The sequence below is a fragment of the Artibeus jamaicensis genome, unplaced genomic scaffold, assembly GCF_021234435.1.
Source record: "Artibeus jamaicensis isolate MK-2021 breed Jamaican fruit bat unplaced genomic scaffold, CSHL_Jam_final scaffold_286, whole genome shotgun sequence".
NCBI classification, from domain to species: domain Eukaryota; kingdom Metazoa; phylum Chordata; class Mammalia; order Chiroptera; family Phyllostomidae; genus Artibeus; species Artibeus jamaicensis.
Genome location: NW_026522034.1, coordinates 12321861 through 12336360, shown reverse-complemented (window position 1 = coordinate 12336360; position 14500 = coordinate 12321861). Strand labels below are relative to the sequence as shown.

The 14500-nt window shown below is 37.1% G+C and overlaps 1 protein-coding gene across 1 annotated transcript in view; it reads left to right on the top strand.

Annotated features, from left to right (window-relative positions):
- The window catches only part of FANCM (FA complementation group M), a 64017-nt gene extending 50121 nt beyond the window's left edge, over nt 1–13896 (top strand). Inside the window, exons 17-23 of the mRNA XM_053656836.1 lie at nt 337–465; nt 1198–1354; nt 4972–5078; nt 6102–6665; nt 8424–8799; nt 10336–10624; nt 11191–13896. Of these exons, the coding sequence (XP_053512811.1) occupies nt 337–465; nt 1198–1354; nt 4972–5078; nt 6102–6665; nt 8424–8799; nt 10336–10624; nt 11191–11374 (1806 nt within the window). The 3' untranslated portion in view covers nt 11375–13896. The remainder of the gene's footprint in view (nt 1–336; nt 466–1197; nt 1355–4971; nt 5079–6101; nt 6666–8423; nt 8800–10335; nt 10625–11190) is intronic.
- The last annotated feature ends 604 nt before the right edge of the window (nt 13897–14500 follow it).

Below are 14500 nucleotides of genomic sequence, written 5' to 3'. Positions count from 1 at the left end.
TTTAATTCCTTGGTTGTTGGAGTTCCATGCAGTTTGATTTTCTGACATGTCTGGTTATTTATTGATTCTAGGTTAGTTGTTATCCTCCTTTTGGTTATGTGAAGAAGCGTTTCTACCTACACCTCTATCTTGGTCGGAGCTACCTAATTTAGTATTTTAGTACTTATCATCAATTCTTATGTGTTTGTAACAGGGCTCTGAGTGGTGAGAGCATTTTATTTTTTTAATCAAGAAAACTTTATAAAATGAAAATAAAAGCAAAAACCTTTTAGAAATACATTAAGATACAATCATCCAATTATATTTTCTTATGCAAGAATTTTTGAATTATTATAGTTAGAATTATCATCTAGTGAGGAGAGCGAGGATTTTCCTGAACAACATCCACAGCTGGGTGACCTCAAGGGTCATGATAGGAATGCCAAAAGAATCACCAAAGTCCAGAAGAGACAGAGTCACCTGAAGGTAAACTTTTTTCAATTTTTTTATTTATAGATAATGTATATATACTATATATGTATTTAAGGGACATTAGATTTTTACACAGATATAGATTTCTCTCTATAGTTTCTTTATAGAAAAAAATCCCAAAGTTCAAAAATATTTTTACCCTAATTTTCCTTTTAAAATGGAATTAATATCTCACGGTGTTGTAGTTTTGTTTCTTTTTGTGTTTTGAAACTATCTTGCAGTGTTGTGTTCTTTTTAATAACTAAATGAAAAAACTGGTGTATTGAATTTAAGATTCAAATTGCAGAAAATATACAGACAGAAATCTGAGTTTTAGAATATTTGCTTTTACAATCATTGTATTGTTTTTCTTATCTGTGTCCAAATCCCTGGAAAAAGAATTCTCAACACCTTTTTTTCTGATTAGTCCTTTTGTGGTGCAGTATTTCCCTGGCAAAAATTAAAATAGCCAGAATACTTGGGACACTTTATGCTTATTTAAAAACAATAAGAAAAACATTCAGCAAGCTGACATGTTAACTTGAACTTATTTTACTTGTGAGAATTATCAGAAGAAATTTAAATAGCTATCTTATTTTATCAAGTCTTCTTGCAGTTTTCTATTTTCATTTTTTGCCTTAAAAAGCATTGGTAAAAAATCCGTTTTCCAGAACTATTTTCAGTTATTTAAGGAAAAGAAATAATTTTTCTCATCAGTTTCATCTTATTTTCTATGATTTGTGTCAGTTTGTAGCTCGGAAGTTTTTAGATGATGAAGCAGAACTTTCCCAAGAAGATGCAGAATGTGTTTCATCAGATGAAAGTGATGAGTCAGAAAATGAAAAAGATTCCTCATTACTTGACTTCTTAAATGACGAGACTCAACTTTCACAGGCCATAAATGGTAAATGATGTAATGATGCTCTTTCTTTTAATTTTTATGATTCTAATGTGGTTGTAGTGAAATATTTTAGTTACTTTTCAGAGAATCTTGACTTCAAAGGTAATTAAATTTGGTATGTGTGAAATATTTGGTCAGTTTCATTCAAATTCTGTAATATTTATTTTAGACTTGTTTTTTATGAGCTTTTGCTAATTTGATTCTTTCTCTTCAGAACAACCTAGCTGACTCAGTGACAAACGTTTATTTAACAATTATTTAGTGCCTATTGTGTACTTGGTACTATGTAAGGTTCTTGAGAAAGTCATATCAGTAAACAAAATGGACAAAAATCTCTGCCCTTAACATTTGAATGGAAGGAGACAAACAATAAACACAATAACTAAATTATTTAGTATATTTTAAAGATTTGTATTTATTTTTAGAGAGAGGGGAAGAAAGATGAAAGAGAAGGAAATATTAATTGGTTGCCTCTCCTATATCCCCCACTGGAGACCTGGACCAAAACCCAAGCATGTGCCCAGACTAGGAATCGAACCAGTAACCTTTTGGTTTGTAGGCCAGCATTCAATCCACGGAGCCATAACAGCCTGGGCTATTTAGTATATTTTAAGATGAAAAATATAGAGAGAAATGAAAACATTGAGTAAGGTGAGGATTTGGAGTGGCAGGGGCTACGGGTATTAATAATGGACAAGCTGTAATTTTATATAAGGTATTGAGGGGTAGAACTCATTGAGAAGATGACATTTAGCAAACTCCAAGAGTAGATGATGAGCTCAGCAATGTGGATTGTGAAAACCAGCTGAGAGACAAAGCTAAATTGATCAAATTTGCCGAGGAGGGGATATGTACTTTCAGTAAACAGTCTCTCCAAACATTGCTTGAGCAGATCTTATACACAGTAGTGAAGTTGATTCAGGTTGGCTGTAATAGAAATAGGAAAGATTCTGTTGGGCTTTTCAGTGTTTTGGTCTTTTACAGATCTTGCCATTTATTCTGCTTATGTAGTTCCTGGTAATTTAAGACAGCAGTTTCCCAAGGGCTGTGCCTTTAAAGAAAAAGGGTGTTAAGGACAGGTTTCAGTGCTAAGTTGTCGCCACTGATATGGTTTGCAGAATAAGGTTTCTTAATATGACGCCCTTGATACTCATTAACAGACGTGGCTTTTGCAAGTTTATGGTATGATCTGGTTGGAGAATATTGATGCTCAGAAGACAGCCAGTACAAAGGTCCTGGGCAGGAGTGTGCCTGGCATGTGCAAGGAAGGCATTGTTCCTGGAATTGAGTAAGGGAGAGGGGGTGGCAGAGCGTGAGATCAGACAGGTGAGCCGCAGCCGGCTCCTGGTCGGACTCACTGTAGTAGTGTCACCCTGCCTTCTCTGTTGAGAATGGCTGGCTACGGGGGAGCAAAGGTGCGCAAACAGACCATTTCGGAGGCTGTTGCAGTGATCTGATCAAGGAACGACAGTGGTTTCTGCCGAGGTGGTGGCGGTGAGAGGGTGACAAGAATTGGATTCTGGGTATGTACAGCAGACAGGATTTTCAGGTAGATGAGAAAGGGGTGAGTGGGCTTGAGCGACAGGAAGACAGAGTAGTTGCTGTCTGACACCTGGAGGCGGTCTGTGGAGCAGTCAGATGAAGAGTGGGGAGATCCGAAACTCTATTTTAGATACAGTATGTCTGATATATGTAGGATGTCAAAGTTTTTTTTTAAAAACCTCAAAATTCACATCTTTTTTTCATGTTTCATTTCTTAAGTACTCTTTGCGATAACTTTTTAAAAACTTTAATTGTTCAAGTACAGTTTTCTGTATTTTGCTCCCATTCCAGCCCCACTCCCAGCCCCACCTCCCCACCACCCAGCCATCCCCCATCCCTCCCATTTCCACCCCCACCCTAGTTGTTGTCTATGTGTCCTTTATACTTGTTCCTGTAAACCCTTCCCCTTTTCCCCTGAAATACCCTCCCCTCTGGTCACTGTCTGCCTGTTCTCTATTTCAGTGTCTTTGGTTATATTTTGCTTGCTTGTTTGTTTTGTTGTTTAGCTTCCTGTTAAAGGTGAGATCATATGGTATTTGTCTTTCACTGCCTGGCTTATTTCACTCAGCACAATGCTTTCCAGTTCTGTCCATGCTGTTGCAAAGGGTAGTAGCTCCTTCTTTCTTTCTGCAGCATAGAATTCCATTGTGTATATGTACCACAATTTTTGATCCATTCATTTACTGACGGGCACCTAGGTTGCTTCCAACTCTTGGCTATTGTAAATTGTGCTGCTGTGAACATTGGGGTGCATAGGTTCTTTTGGATTGGTGATTCAGGGTTCTTAGGATATAATCTTAGTAGTGGAATTGCTGACTTTGCTATAACTTTGAAAAATTAAGGCATATGAATCTCACATGAATTATGCTTAGTGAAGAAAGACAGATTCAAAATGTTACATATTGTGTCTTTTGATTTACACAACATTCAGGTAAAACTATAGGTATAGCAGTTAGATTAGTGGTTGCCATAAGAATGGATTTGTCAGAACTTGGAACTTTACCTCACAGAGGCTGAATTTTACTGCATATACATTATACCTAAAAAACAAATGTATGAAACAAATGAAAAATCTATGAAAGCTCCTTGATTTTTAGTCCTTCTAAACAGTAAACTGGAAGTAAGGGTCCCTCTAAGCTTGTAGGGATTTATGTAAGTGAGGTTATTGAACAGTTGAAGCTAGTTATGGAATGAAGATAAGGGAAATACTAATCAAAGAAAAATTTACATGTCTTGTACCAAGCACTATAATCATTAAATTAGCAATTATTCCTCAAAATAATGGATGTCAATAAATTTAATCACCTCAAAAAGTATGGGGAAATGGGAAAAATAAAATTGCTTTCTGATTGTAACTTTAAAATACAAGCACAAGCCCCTGGCTGGTGTAGCTCAGTGGATTGAGTGTAGGCCTGCAAAGCAGACGATCATGGTTCGATTCCCAGTCAGGGCACATGCCTAGGTTGCAGGCCAGTTCCCAGTGAGGGACTCACGAGAGGCAACCATACATTGATATTTCTCTTCCGCTTTCCTTCCCTTCCCCCTCTAAAAATAAATGAATGAAATCTTTTAAAAAAATACAAGCATAAATAAACACTATGTGTTTTTTAAATTTTTTGCTTGACTGAAAATTATGAAACATATATACTGTTGTCTGTGGCTTTTGACATTTTTGAAATTATTTCTAGCCTGGATTTCTTACATTTCATTGAATACTTTTTATAAATCAGGTACAGTCCCTAAGGTATTTGTATGCATTTATTTTTTATGAAAAGGCATTGTCCTAATCTTCATTTCCAGGTTGGGAAATAGGAATTCAGATTAGAGATAGCTAAAGTGGAGAGCTTAAATAAATTGTCTGTGATCACCCAGCTAGATGGTCTGATTTCGAAGGCAGAGCTTCTAACTTTTCATTTTGAATTACGGTTTTTAGACATTTTCTATATATTAAATAACCTTTTGCGTAAAATAATTCTACAAGATTTGAATTGTATGAATTTGGAATAGGTCAAAGTTAAAAACTTCTAGTTTTCATTTTAATAATTTTGCTGTATGAAATTCTTATTATTTTTACACAGATTCTGAAATGAGAGCTATTTATGCGAAATCTTTGCGTAGTCCATTGATGAGCCATCGATACAAAATGGTCCATGAGAAACATAACAACGTCAGCATTTTCTCACAGGTGTGGACCCTAGAGATATTATAGAGAATTTCCTGATGGTAATGTTGAAACATGTTCTTGTTAACGAAACCTCCATTTTGTTTCTAAAACTAGACTACTAGAACTAATGGGGATAATTCCTGCTGAGGCAGGAAGGTGGACTAAATGAATTCTCAAAATCCCTTTTAGTCCTAATTTGATCAACTTGTCTTTCTTTAATTTCAGTTAGGTAGAATATACCATTAAATTATCTTCTCATTAGGAGAATGTTTCAAGGTTGTGAATAAAACTTCAGCATCTACTAGTTAAATTTTTCTTATATGTTGTCATTTCTTCTGAAAATTAATTTTTTTGTAAAAATGTTAATTCTAAAAATTATAGATTATTTAACATTTATTGATAACATTGTTATATTAGTTTTATTTGTTTATACATTGCCATATTCAGCTTGGTCACATGGCCATTCATAGCTCTGTACTTCCATTGTCTTTGTTATATAGCATTGTAACATTGTTTATAAATTACTGCATATTTATTTCTTTTTGATTCCCTTACTAGACTGTTTATTTCTTGAGGGTAAATTATTAAATATTTTTTATTCTTAAAGTCCTCACTTTTCCCATAGAGAATATAATTGGTATATGTTAGTTGAGCAAATGACTGAAAATAAAGTGAAATAAATATTCATAAAAATCTTATGTACATTAAAGAATATGTTAATTACATGCTGATTTTATGAAAGAAATTTGTAATATACTTTTAAAAGATTTTATTTATTTGTAGAGAGAAGTGGGAATTTGTAATATATTTTTAAAAGATTTTATTTATTTATTTGTAGAGAGAAGTAGGGAGGGAGGAAGAGAGGGAGAGAAACATCGATCAGCCACCTCTTGGGTGCCCCCAACCAGGGACCTGGCCTGCTACTCAGGCACGTGCCCTGCCTGGGAACTGAGCTGGTGACCCTTGGGTTTGCAGGACGACACCCATCCCACTGAATCACACCACGCAAGTCCTATACTATTCTTATTTGTGTTTTAATCATAGATTCCTGAGCAAGATGAAACCTACTTAGAGGACAGTTTTTGTGTTCATGAAGAGGAGTCTTGCAAAAGCCAATCAAGTGAAGAAGAAGTGCGTGTTGATTTTAACTTAATAACTGAAGATTGCTTTGCAAGTGGTAGTAAAAAATATAAAACCCGGCGTGCAGTAAAGCTAAAACAAATGAAGATGAGACAGAGTGCACGCTCAAAAAAGAAATTATCCAGAATTATCTTACTGGATGATTCAAGTGAGGAGGAAAACAACGTAAATGATGAAAGAGAATCCATTACTGTGGCTAACTCAAGCACTGTCACAGAGAGCAAACAGCAGGGCCATTGTTGGAATTCAGTGCATTCAAGATCTTCCTTACTGCCCAAGGACCATGCTAATCCAGTTGTCACTCAAGTGTCAAAGCAGAGACAGCAGACACTACTTAATTCAAAGGATACAGTTTCTGACATCTTGGGCTCCAAACCTCAGAGCCATAATCAAATCGAATCTGCGTCACCATCATTCACTGCTATTGATTCACAGAAGGACTGTAGCAAATTTCCAATTCACTTGAAGGTATGGATCAAAGTAGAGGAAAAAGCCTTCATGTTTAACAATAGGTGTTTTTGTTTTGTTTTGCTTTTTTGTGTGTTTTGTGTTAAATAATTAGGTCAAAGAAAAGTTAGCTAATGATGAATGTCTTCAAATAAGAAAACAGCACACTAAATTTTATGGATAATTCATATATGAATGCTTAGGTTGTAATTTATTAAATGTGTTCGTAGTTTTCTTAATAATACTGTAAGGAAACTTGCTAATATTATAAAAAGGCTGTAGGAAAATGGACTTTCTGTAAGACAACAATAACAGAAGTTACATGCTTAGAACTGGTACTCCCCACCCAGACTAACTTTTCTTTCCCCCAACTGAAGGCTTCAGGCGCGTACGTCTCATCTGGTTGCTGGGGAGAGGGGGTCCGAGGCATCACCTCATTTCCTTCCTTCCAGAAGAGCTGAGTAGCCCATTTTCTAGCTTCCTCCCACCAGGCTAGCAAACACTAAGTGACAAATAGCAGCAGTCTATCGGTCGGAACAACAGGATGGGGAGGGAAGCCTCCTGGGGTTCAGGCTCACAGAGAGGACCTAAAGCTGAGAGAACATTTTGAAAAGTCAGTAAGAAAACAAACCCAAGTCAATTTTTACTCAATGCTGCACACCAAGGCCTAGCAAAAGAAAGGCATACCTGTTTTCAGGCACAGATAATGTATTTACCTCAATTACTGCTGTCTCACATGCGATGTTCGGCTTCCAAATAGAAGTTACAGAGTACATAGAGAGGGAAGGAAGAAACACTTTCTTAAGAACCAGACCTAATGTGACCCAGATCTTGGATCTATCAGGGAATTTAAAATAGGGTTAATATGTTAAAGGCTCTGGTGAAAAAGTAAAACAAAAATGCATGACTAGATAAGGAAATACCATCTGATAAATGAAAAATGACTTCAGTGGGTCCATCAGTAGACTCAACACAGCCATGAAAAGAACCTAATAAGTTTAAAGCAAGATCAGTAGATTTACCCACCCTGAAGTACAAAGAGTGAAAAACCAAATGGAGCATTCAGAAGCAGTGAGACTGTATTAGTAGTCTAAAATACATGTGATTGGAGTTAAGGGAAAAGAGGAAACAGGGTAAGAGATACATTTGAACAGGCAGTGGCTGAGAGTTTTCCAAAGTTAGTGAACATTAGTATTCAAGTATCTGAATCTCTGTTTTCACTGCATTTGGGAAGGCATTCCACCTAGGGGTAAAATTAGTGGCCCATGTGGTCATCATGTGTTTAACTTTTTGAGGAATTGCCAAATTGTTTCCCACAGTGGCTGCACCATTTTACATTCCCACCAGCATTGTATGTTCTAGTTTTTTTGATGTTCTCATCAACACTCTCCCCCACATTTTTTGGTTTTTAAATTGTAGCCATCCTAAGAAGTGCGCAGTGGTGGCTTGGACCCTCATCTACATCAGGGGTGTCAAACTTATTTTCACCGGGGGCCACACCAGCCTCACGGTTGCCTTCAACGGGCTAAATATAATTTTAGAACTGTATAAATGTAACTACTCCTTAATAGTTAAGCGAAAGCTCAGTGCTGCAGCCGGGTAGAGACAAGGTAGAGGGCCGGATTTGGCCTCGGGCCTTGTGTTTGCCACCTGTGCTCTACAGCGTCACTGTGGTCATGTTGAAGGAAGAAAAAGAGTACCAGTAAAGAAAATCAAGTTCAGGCTTACGGCGCTAATATATATTGAATTTATTGTGATAGATGTTTTCTACTTTTTCAGGTTGGCTGTGCTCTGGAAGATTCTAGCACTTCAGTGGCTTCCTGTTCTGATCCAAGACCACGTTTGGCTGGCACACATGCTTCCCTTAGACTCCCACAGCAAGGCCAGGGAACATGTATTCTTGTAGACAGTCGAGAAATCACTTCCGGTTCAGAAGTAATTTCTTCCCTCAGAGCAATTCATGGCTTTCAGGTAGAGGTTTGTCCTCTTAATGGTTGTGATTACATTGTGAGTAACCGCATGGTGGTGGAAAGGAGGTCTCACTCTGAGATGTCAAACAGTAGTAATAAGAACAAGTTCATTGACCAGATCCAGTACCTGCAGAGCATGTTTGAAAGAATATGTGTGATTGTGGAAAAGGACAGAGAAAAAACAGGTTTGTATTTTAATGTTTTTGTTTATAAGGTTGTAAAAGAAGTTGACTGTTAATTAGTTCATCCTTCTGTTGTCAGGATGTGTGACAGTACCTGACTCATGAATGTCATTTTGTATTTACATAATGTTTTTCAGTAGTCATTGTGTTCGAATGTAGCTTAGGAGAACTGAAGAGTAATAAATTGCAGGCAGGTGAACCAATCATAAGTCTTTTTCAAGAGCCCCAGAAAGGATGAAGACCCAAAAAAAGGCAGTGGTGGGGAAAAAGGATTCAGGTGCTTTAGGAAGCAGGATTAGCAGGAATTGATGGAGTTAATCTTAGGTTGACGAATTTTTTGGTTACTGGACAGTTCGGTAGTGGTGCTGCTTATTGATATTGTAAATATAACAGAAGTGGTAGATTTGAGGGACAAGGGTGTTCAGTTTTGGACTCATTAAGACTGAGTTCCACTGGGTCACTGAAGTGGATGCCTAGGATGCATTTGGGAATGCAGGATTGGAGCTTCATTTGGACGATTTCTACAGGGAGCACCTGAGAAGAGAGAAAAGATCATGGGAAGTGGAATCAAAAGATACAGAGTTCTGGTGTCTATGGCTATATGATGTTGCACTAAAAAATCACTCCGAGTCCATATTCTCGTTCTATTCATCTTGTAATATTATGAGGTTTAAGTGAAATCATGTAGGTGAAAGCCACTATGGAAGAATTCAAGAATTGTATAGTCATTAAGTGAAAGGAAATACTGTGGTTGGTTTGGTGACCCAGCAATGTGCCTTTCATCCCCATGCTGTCACCAATGGTCTTGGATAAGTCACTCTGTCTTTCAGTAATCCTGTTTGGGCTTTTTCTTTTTAATTTGACAAGTGAGGGCTTTAGGCGATCTTTTGAGTCCTCTTAGTGCTAAAATTCTATAATTTTATCTTTATCAACATAATTTCATCTTATTTCCTTTATAAAGAAATAGATTTGGAATAAAGAGGGAAGTAACATGACAAGTTACAGAAAAATATCTTTTCTTTTGGAGTACAAAGCATGCCCAAAAAGAATATGGGTAAAATATGGGAAGAAAATGAATGGGAAATTTAGGGAAGTAAATTAATAGGCAAGAGCTAAAGATGACATTAAAATGGGTCTGCAGAGTATTGAGTTACTGTTGAAATAAATGCGTAAGACAATTTTATACCAGTTAAACCAGTACTTACCTCTTCATCAGTGCTAGCATTATGAAGAATTTTATTAGACATAAGTAGTGTGCTCTTGGCCTTTAGGAATGAATTATCTAGGAATAGAATTTCCTGCCTACTCTCTTTCCTATGTTGATTCCAATTCAAGACACTCATAGAGACAGGTTTCTGTGTTTTATCTCAGATATTGGACAATTTAAATCTTTAGCTGTAGGGTTTTCATTAGCATAATAATGTGGCACTATTTTCCTTAATGGTGAAGATCTTGGGACTTCTAATATTATATAGTGTTAATGATTCTAGTTAATGTAAGTTACTAAGGTTTGCATTTTTCTAAATGTGAAATACTTAGGAGACACCTCCAGGATGTTTAAGAGAACAAAGAGCTATGACAACCTGCTGACCACTTTAGTTGGTGCTGGAATTCGAATTCTTTTCAGTTCCTGCCAGGAAGAAACGGCAGATTTGCTAAAGGAACTGTCTCTATTGGAACAAAGAAAGAATGTCGGTATTCAAGTTCCAACAGTGAACAGCAATAAATGGGAAGCACTTCGATTTTATCTAAGTATTCCCAATGTAAGTTATATAACTGCATTAAATATGTGTCACCAGTTTTCATCTGTGAAAAAGATGACTAACAGGTATGTATGTCTGTTTTAATGTTTTTAGATGGCTACTTAAAAGCATTTCATACACATTTTAATGTTTTTTTGAAAAAGGTACATGAGTCGACTGTTAGAGCTTTTCATTCAGGAGAGACTTTTCTGCTTGCCAGCCTGTAATCGTCACTCATGAAGGAGAGGACACCAGTGCAGGGAAAAAGGACAGGCACTGCTTTGGAGGAGCTTGGAGCTCTATATGGAACTAGACAGAGAGCAATTACATCAGATGTTGCATTCTAACAATTCTGTAGATGTTTAGTTCTGTAACTAGAAAAATATTCAAGCTGATCATTTGCTATTTTTTGATTATTACATTGCTTGAAAAGGAAGATTTTAGAAAATAGGTTAGAGGTTGAAATTGTTATATATGACTTTAAATATATGGAATACAACTAATGCTAAAAACATTAACTGGATATAGAATTCTTAGGAAGAGATTATTATCTTAAAGGCTTTTACATTTGGTGGTCTTTAAGCAACATACTAAATTTTATAAGTCAAAAAGTTCTAGTGTAATGTTTCTCTTGGTCTAATTTATTTTCCAGCTCACCTCAGGAAATCTCCATGTGTGCACAAGTAACGCATCAAAAGGCCGAGGAGATCTGTAGATATATTCGCCATGTTTTTGACATGCAGATGTTACCAAATGGTCTTGACCAAGGTAGACGGAAATCCGATGCACGATCAGACTGCTCAGGTGTGGTTATCAAAGGACTGTCACATCACTGAATGCACCAAAATAATCATTGCTGTGGTTTGTGGTTACCAGCTTAAGATATGTACACAAGAGAAATTTCCATGTTATTTTATATTGTATTTTTTATTTACATAGGTTATATATTTTTAAAAACCTGGTGTTCAGTAATCATTTGATTAACCGAACTATGAAACTGTATTTTTATTGAGGTTATTAAAAGTGCTATTAGGCAAGTAAAAGCTAGAGTACATTTGATTTTGGAATTTTTCCAGATTTTTGTACTATTGTCATTTTTTAGCTTAATAGGCTGATGCATCTGACTTCTGCCAACTTAATGGTCATAAACAAATTTTCCTCTAGGATCTAGAATATTTTACATGTCCTGAATCTACATAGACATTGGATAAAGTTTGGGTGTATTGTGAGAGGAATGGCCCAGTAACTAGGAAAGTTGAAAGTGTAACTGAGTATATTAATCTTACCACAGGTAGCCGGATCCAGAGGTCAAATCCTGTTAGTGTAGCCCTGACTGGTGTAGCTCAGTGGCTCAGTGGCTCGAGGCCAGCCTGCGAACCAAAGTCGCTGGTTTGGTTCCTGGTCGGCACATGCCTAGGTTGTGTGCCAGGCCTCTAATTTGGGGCACGTGACCACTGATCGATGTTTCTCTCTTGCACATCAATGATTCTCTCCCTCTCTCCCCTCTCTTTAAAAAAAAATAAAATCTTTAAAATATCATATTCAAAGAGCTAATAATGTGGGTTTAGACTTGGAAAATTTTCTTTGTAGATGAGCTACTGAATGTGGCCTTTCACTGTGACCCACCCGTTTGTGGGGCTGTTCCTGTTTGAAGACGGCACCATGTTCTTACCTGCAACAGTAAAGGCCCTTCTAGTCGTGCTAGTGCTGGAGCAGCCTTTCCTGGACGTTTCCCCCCATTTATGTTCCTTTACTCTCTGGTTGCTTTTTTTGTCACTGTTGGGTTTTCAAGCCAGTGTCACAGCAGAGCACTTTCTTACCTTAAACTTGGCAGCACTTCAGAGCTTAACTAATTCAAATCGTTTTTCTTTTTCCTTTGTTATCAGATGATAAAAGTGAGGCCCAGAAACATGTGATTTATGGAAATCTAGGACCAGAACATAGGAACTAGATACTAGATGCTAAAATGTTACTATAATTGTACGTTTAGCTCCTTTGGGACAGTATAAATTGTCAATTCTTTGGAAAGCAAACGATCTCCTATTTTTGTTCACTAATTGTCAAAGCCAGGGAGAACAGAGGCTGTGTGAGTTACTGGCTGATGGCAGTTAGCAATCTATTCTCCCTCAGGTTCAGTTCACCCTTCGGTATGTACCTCTACCATAATGGACTGACTTCCGGAGCATTTCTCCCTATAGTGAGAATGATTTCCATTTTGTCTCTTTCTGGTTCGTTTGCTGTTTCGCTTTCCTGCTCCCGACACAGTGCCAGCAGTGCATGTGGTCGGGGAGAGGATACCTGGTAGTGTTCTGCCCAGCTGTTTGTAGCAAGCATGCAGTTAGTTCCTCAAAAACCTCATGCTGACCTGGGCTGATGATTAACGTGGTGTGAGGAATATAAACTAGAGGATTTATCTATGCTTGCTGTGTAAAGAGCTTTATTCTTATTTAAGCTGCAGTAGGTCTCATTGGTAGCACTTAAGTATCAACCTATTGGTTATTACTCCATCTTACTATTTTTCTTTGAGCCCTTAAAGTCTTTCTTTTCTACTTGTAAGTCTTCTTTGGAGGTTACCTTAAACCCTGCCAGCTTACCTTATGGCCTCAGGGAAAGAAATGGGACCAACCTGGAACTTGGCAGGTGGGATACAATAAAATTCGACTAGGAAGGACTGACAAGTAGTTCTGATAGGACACAGGGACTATGGTGAGTGTGGGGGCAGGAGGTGGTCACACTTTGGTTTGTATCAAGTCTATGCTATTTCAAAATGATCTTTTTGTTTCCCATTAAGGAATTTAACTACCTTCTAACTCCTAAAACACTATCTGTTAACATCAAGCAGCATGGTATTATAGTAAATACTGGCAGCTTCACCTCTACAACTCTATTTTTTACAGCCACTCTAAAATAACCTTCATTTGTTCCACACCACATCTGTGCGGCAAGCTTCTGGCAGAAACAGGCATGGGAATTTAAAGGAGAATGATCTCAGTCTGACTGCACAGTTCTTCTTAAATATCATCTTTCTCTGAACCCTATTATTATGTAACTGCTGGTTATTAGACTAAGTTCTTAAGATACAAGAAAATCTGTAATTTTGTTCAAGTACAATTGTCTCCATTTCCTCCGCCCCACCCATCCCTGCCTCCCACCCTCAATCCTCCCCCCTTTGGCTTTGTCCACGTGTCCTTTGTCCATGTTCCTTGATGGCCCTTCCCCTATTTTCCCCCGTTTCCGCCTTCTCCCCTCCCTTCTGGTTACTGTCAGTTCTTTATTAACAAGGTCTGAGGGGAAAAAAAACACCAGAATGCAAATATATAAAAGCAAACTAATTTTATTTGAACAACCTAACTGGAGAGAAGGGTAGATGAACATGTACTGTAACCACAGAGCAACATTCTATGTCAAATTTGAAAACATAATGGCAGAATAAGCTAAAATAAGATTTTTCTCCCCCTAAAAGAGCTATCTGAGAGGAAAACAATGTTTACTGTGACATGTTAACTTGAGAACAGCAGACCTACCCCTTGAACATTTGTCTCATCTAGTCTTTTTAATACTGGGACCAAAATTAAGCTGTTTGCATATGTAAATAAGGCTTAAGAATGCAACGAAATGTATTCTCTGACCCTGTCTAATACAATAATGAAAAAGAAATAAATTAAAATTTACATAGGTTCAATAGATATACCAATCACAAGTTTTAAGAAAAACAATCGGGAGAAAAGAAAGCATATCAGATGGTTTCAAAAACATGTAAACATCATTTCAACTCTGGCCTATATATGAAGTACTGAAAAATGTTAACGTGTTATTCAGTAGCTACCAGTACAATCTATCTTTTATTCTTCCTCACCTCCTCCCTTAAAAATAACATGTTCTTGAAAGCTTTTAAACAATTCACTTTGGAACATGATTTTCTTAAACAGACTTAGATGCTTATGAGACCATTTACACATACA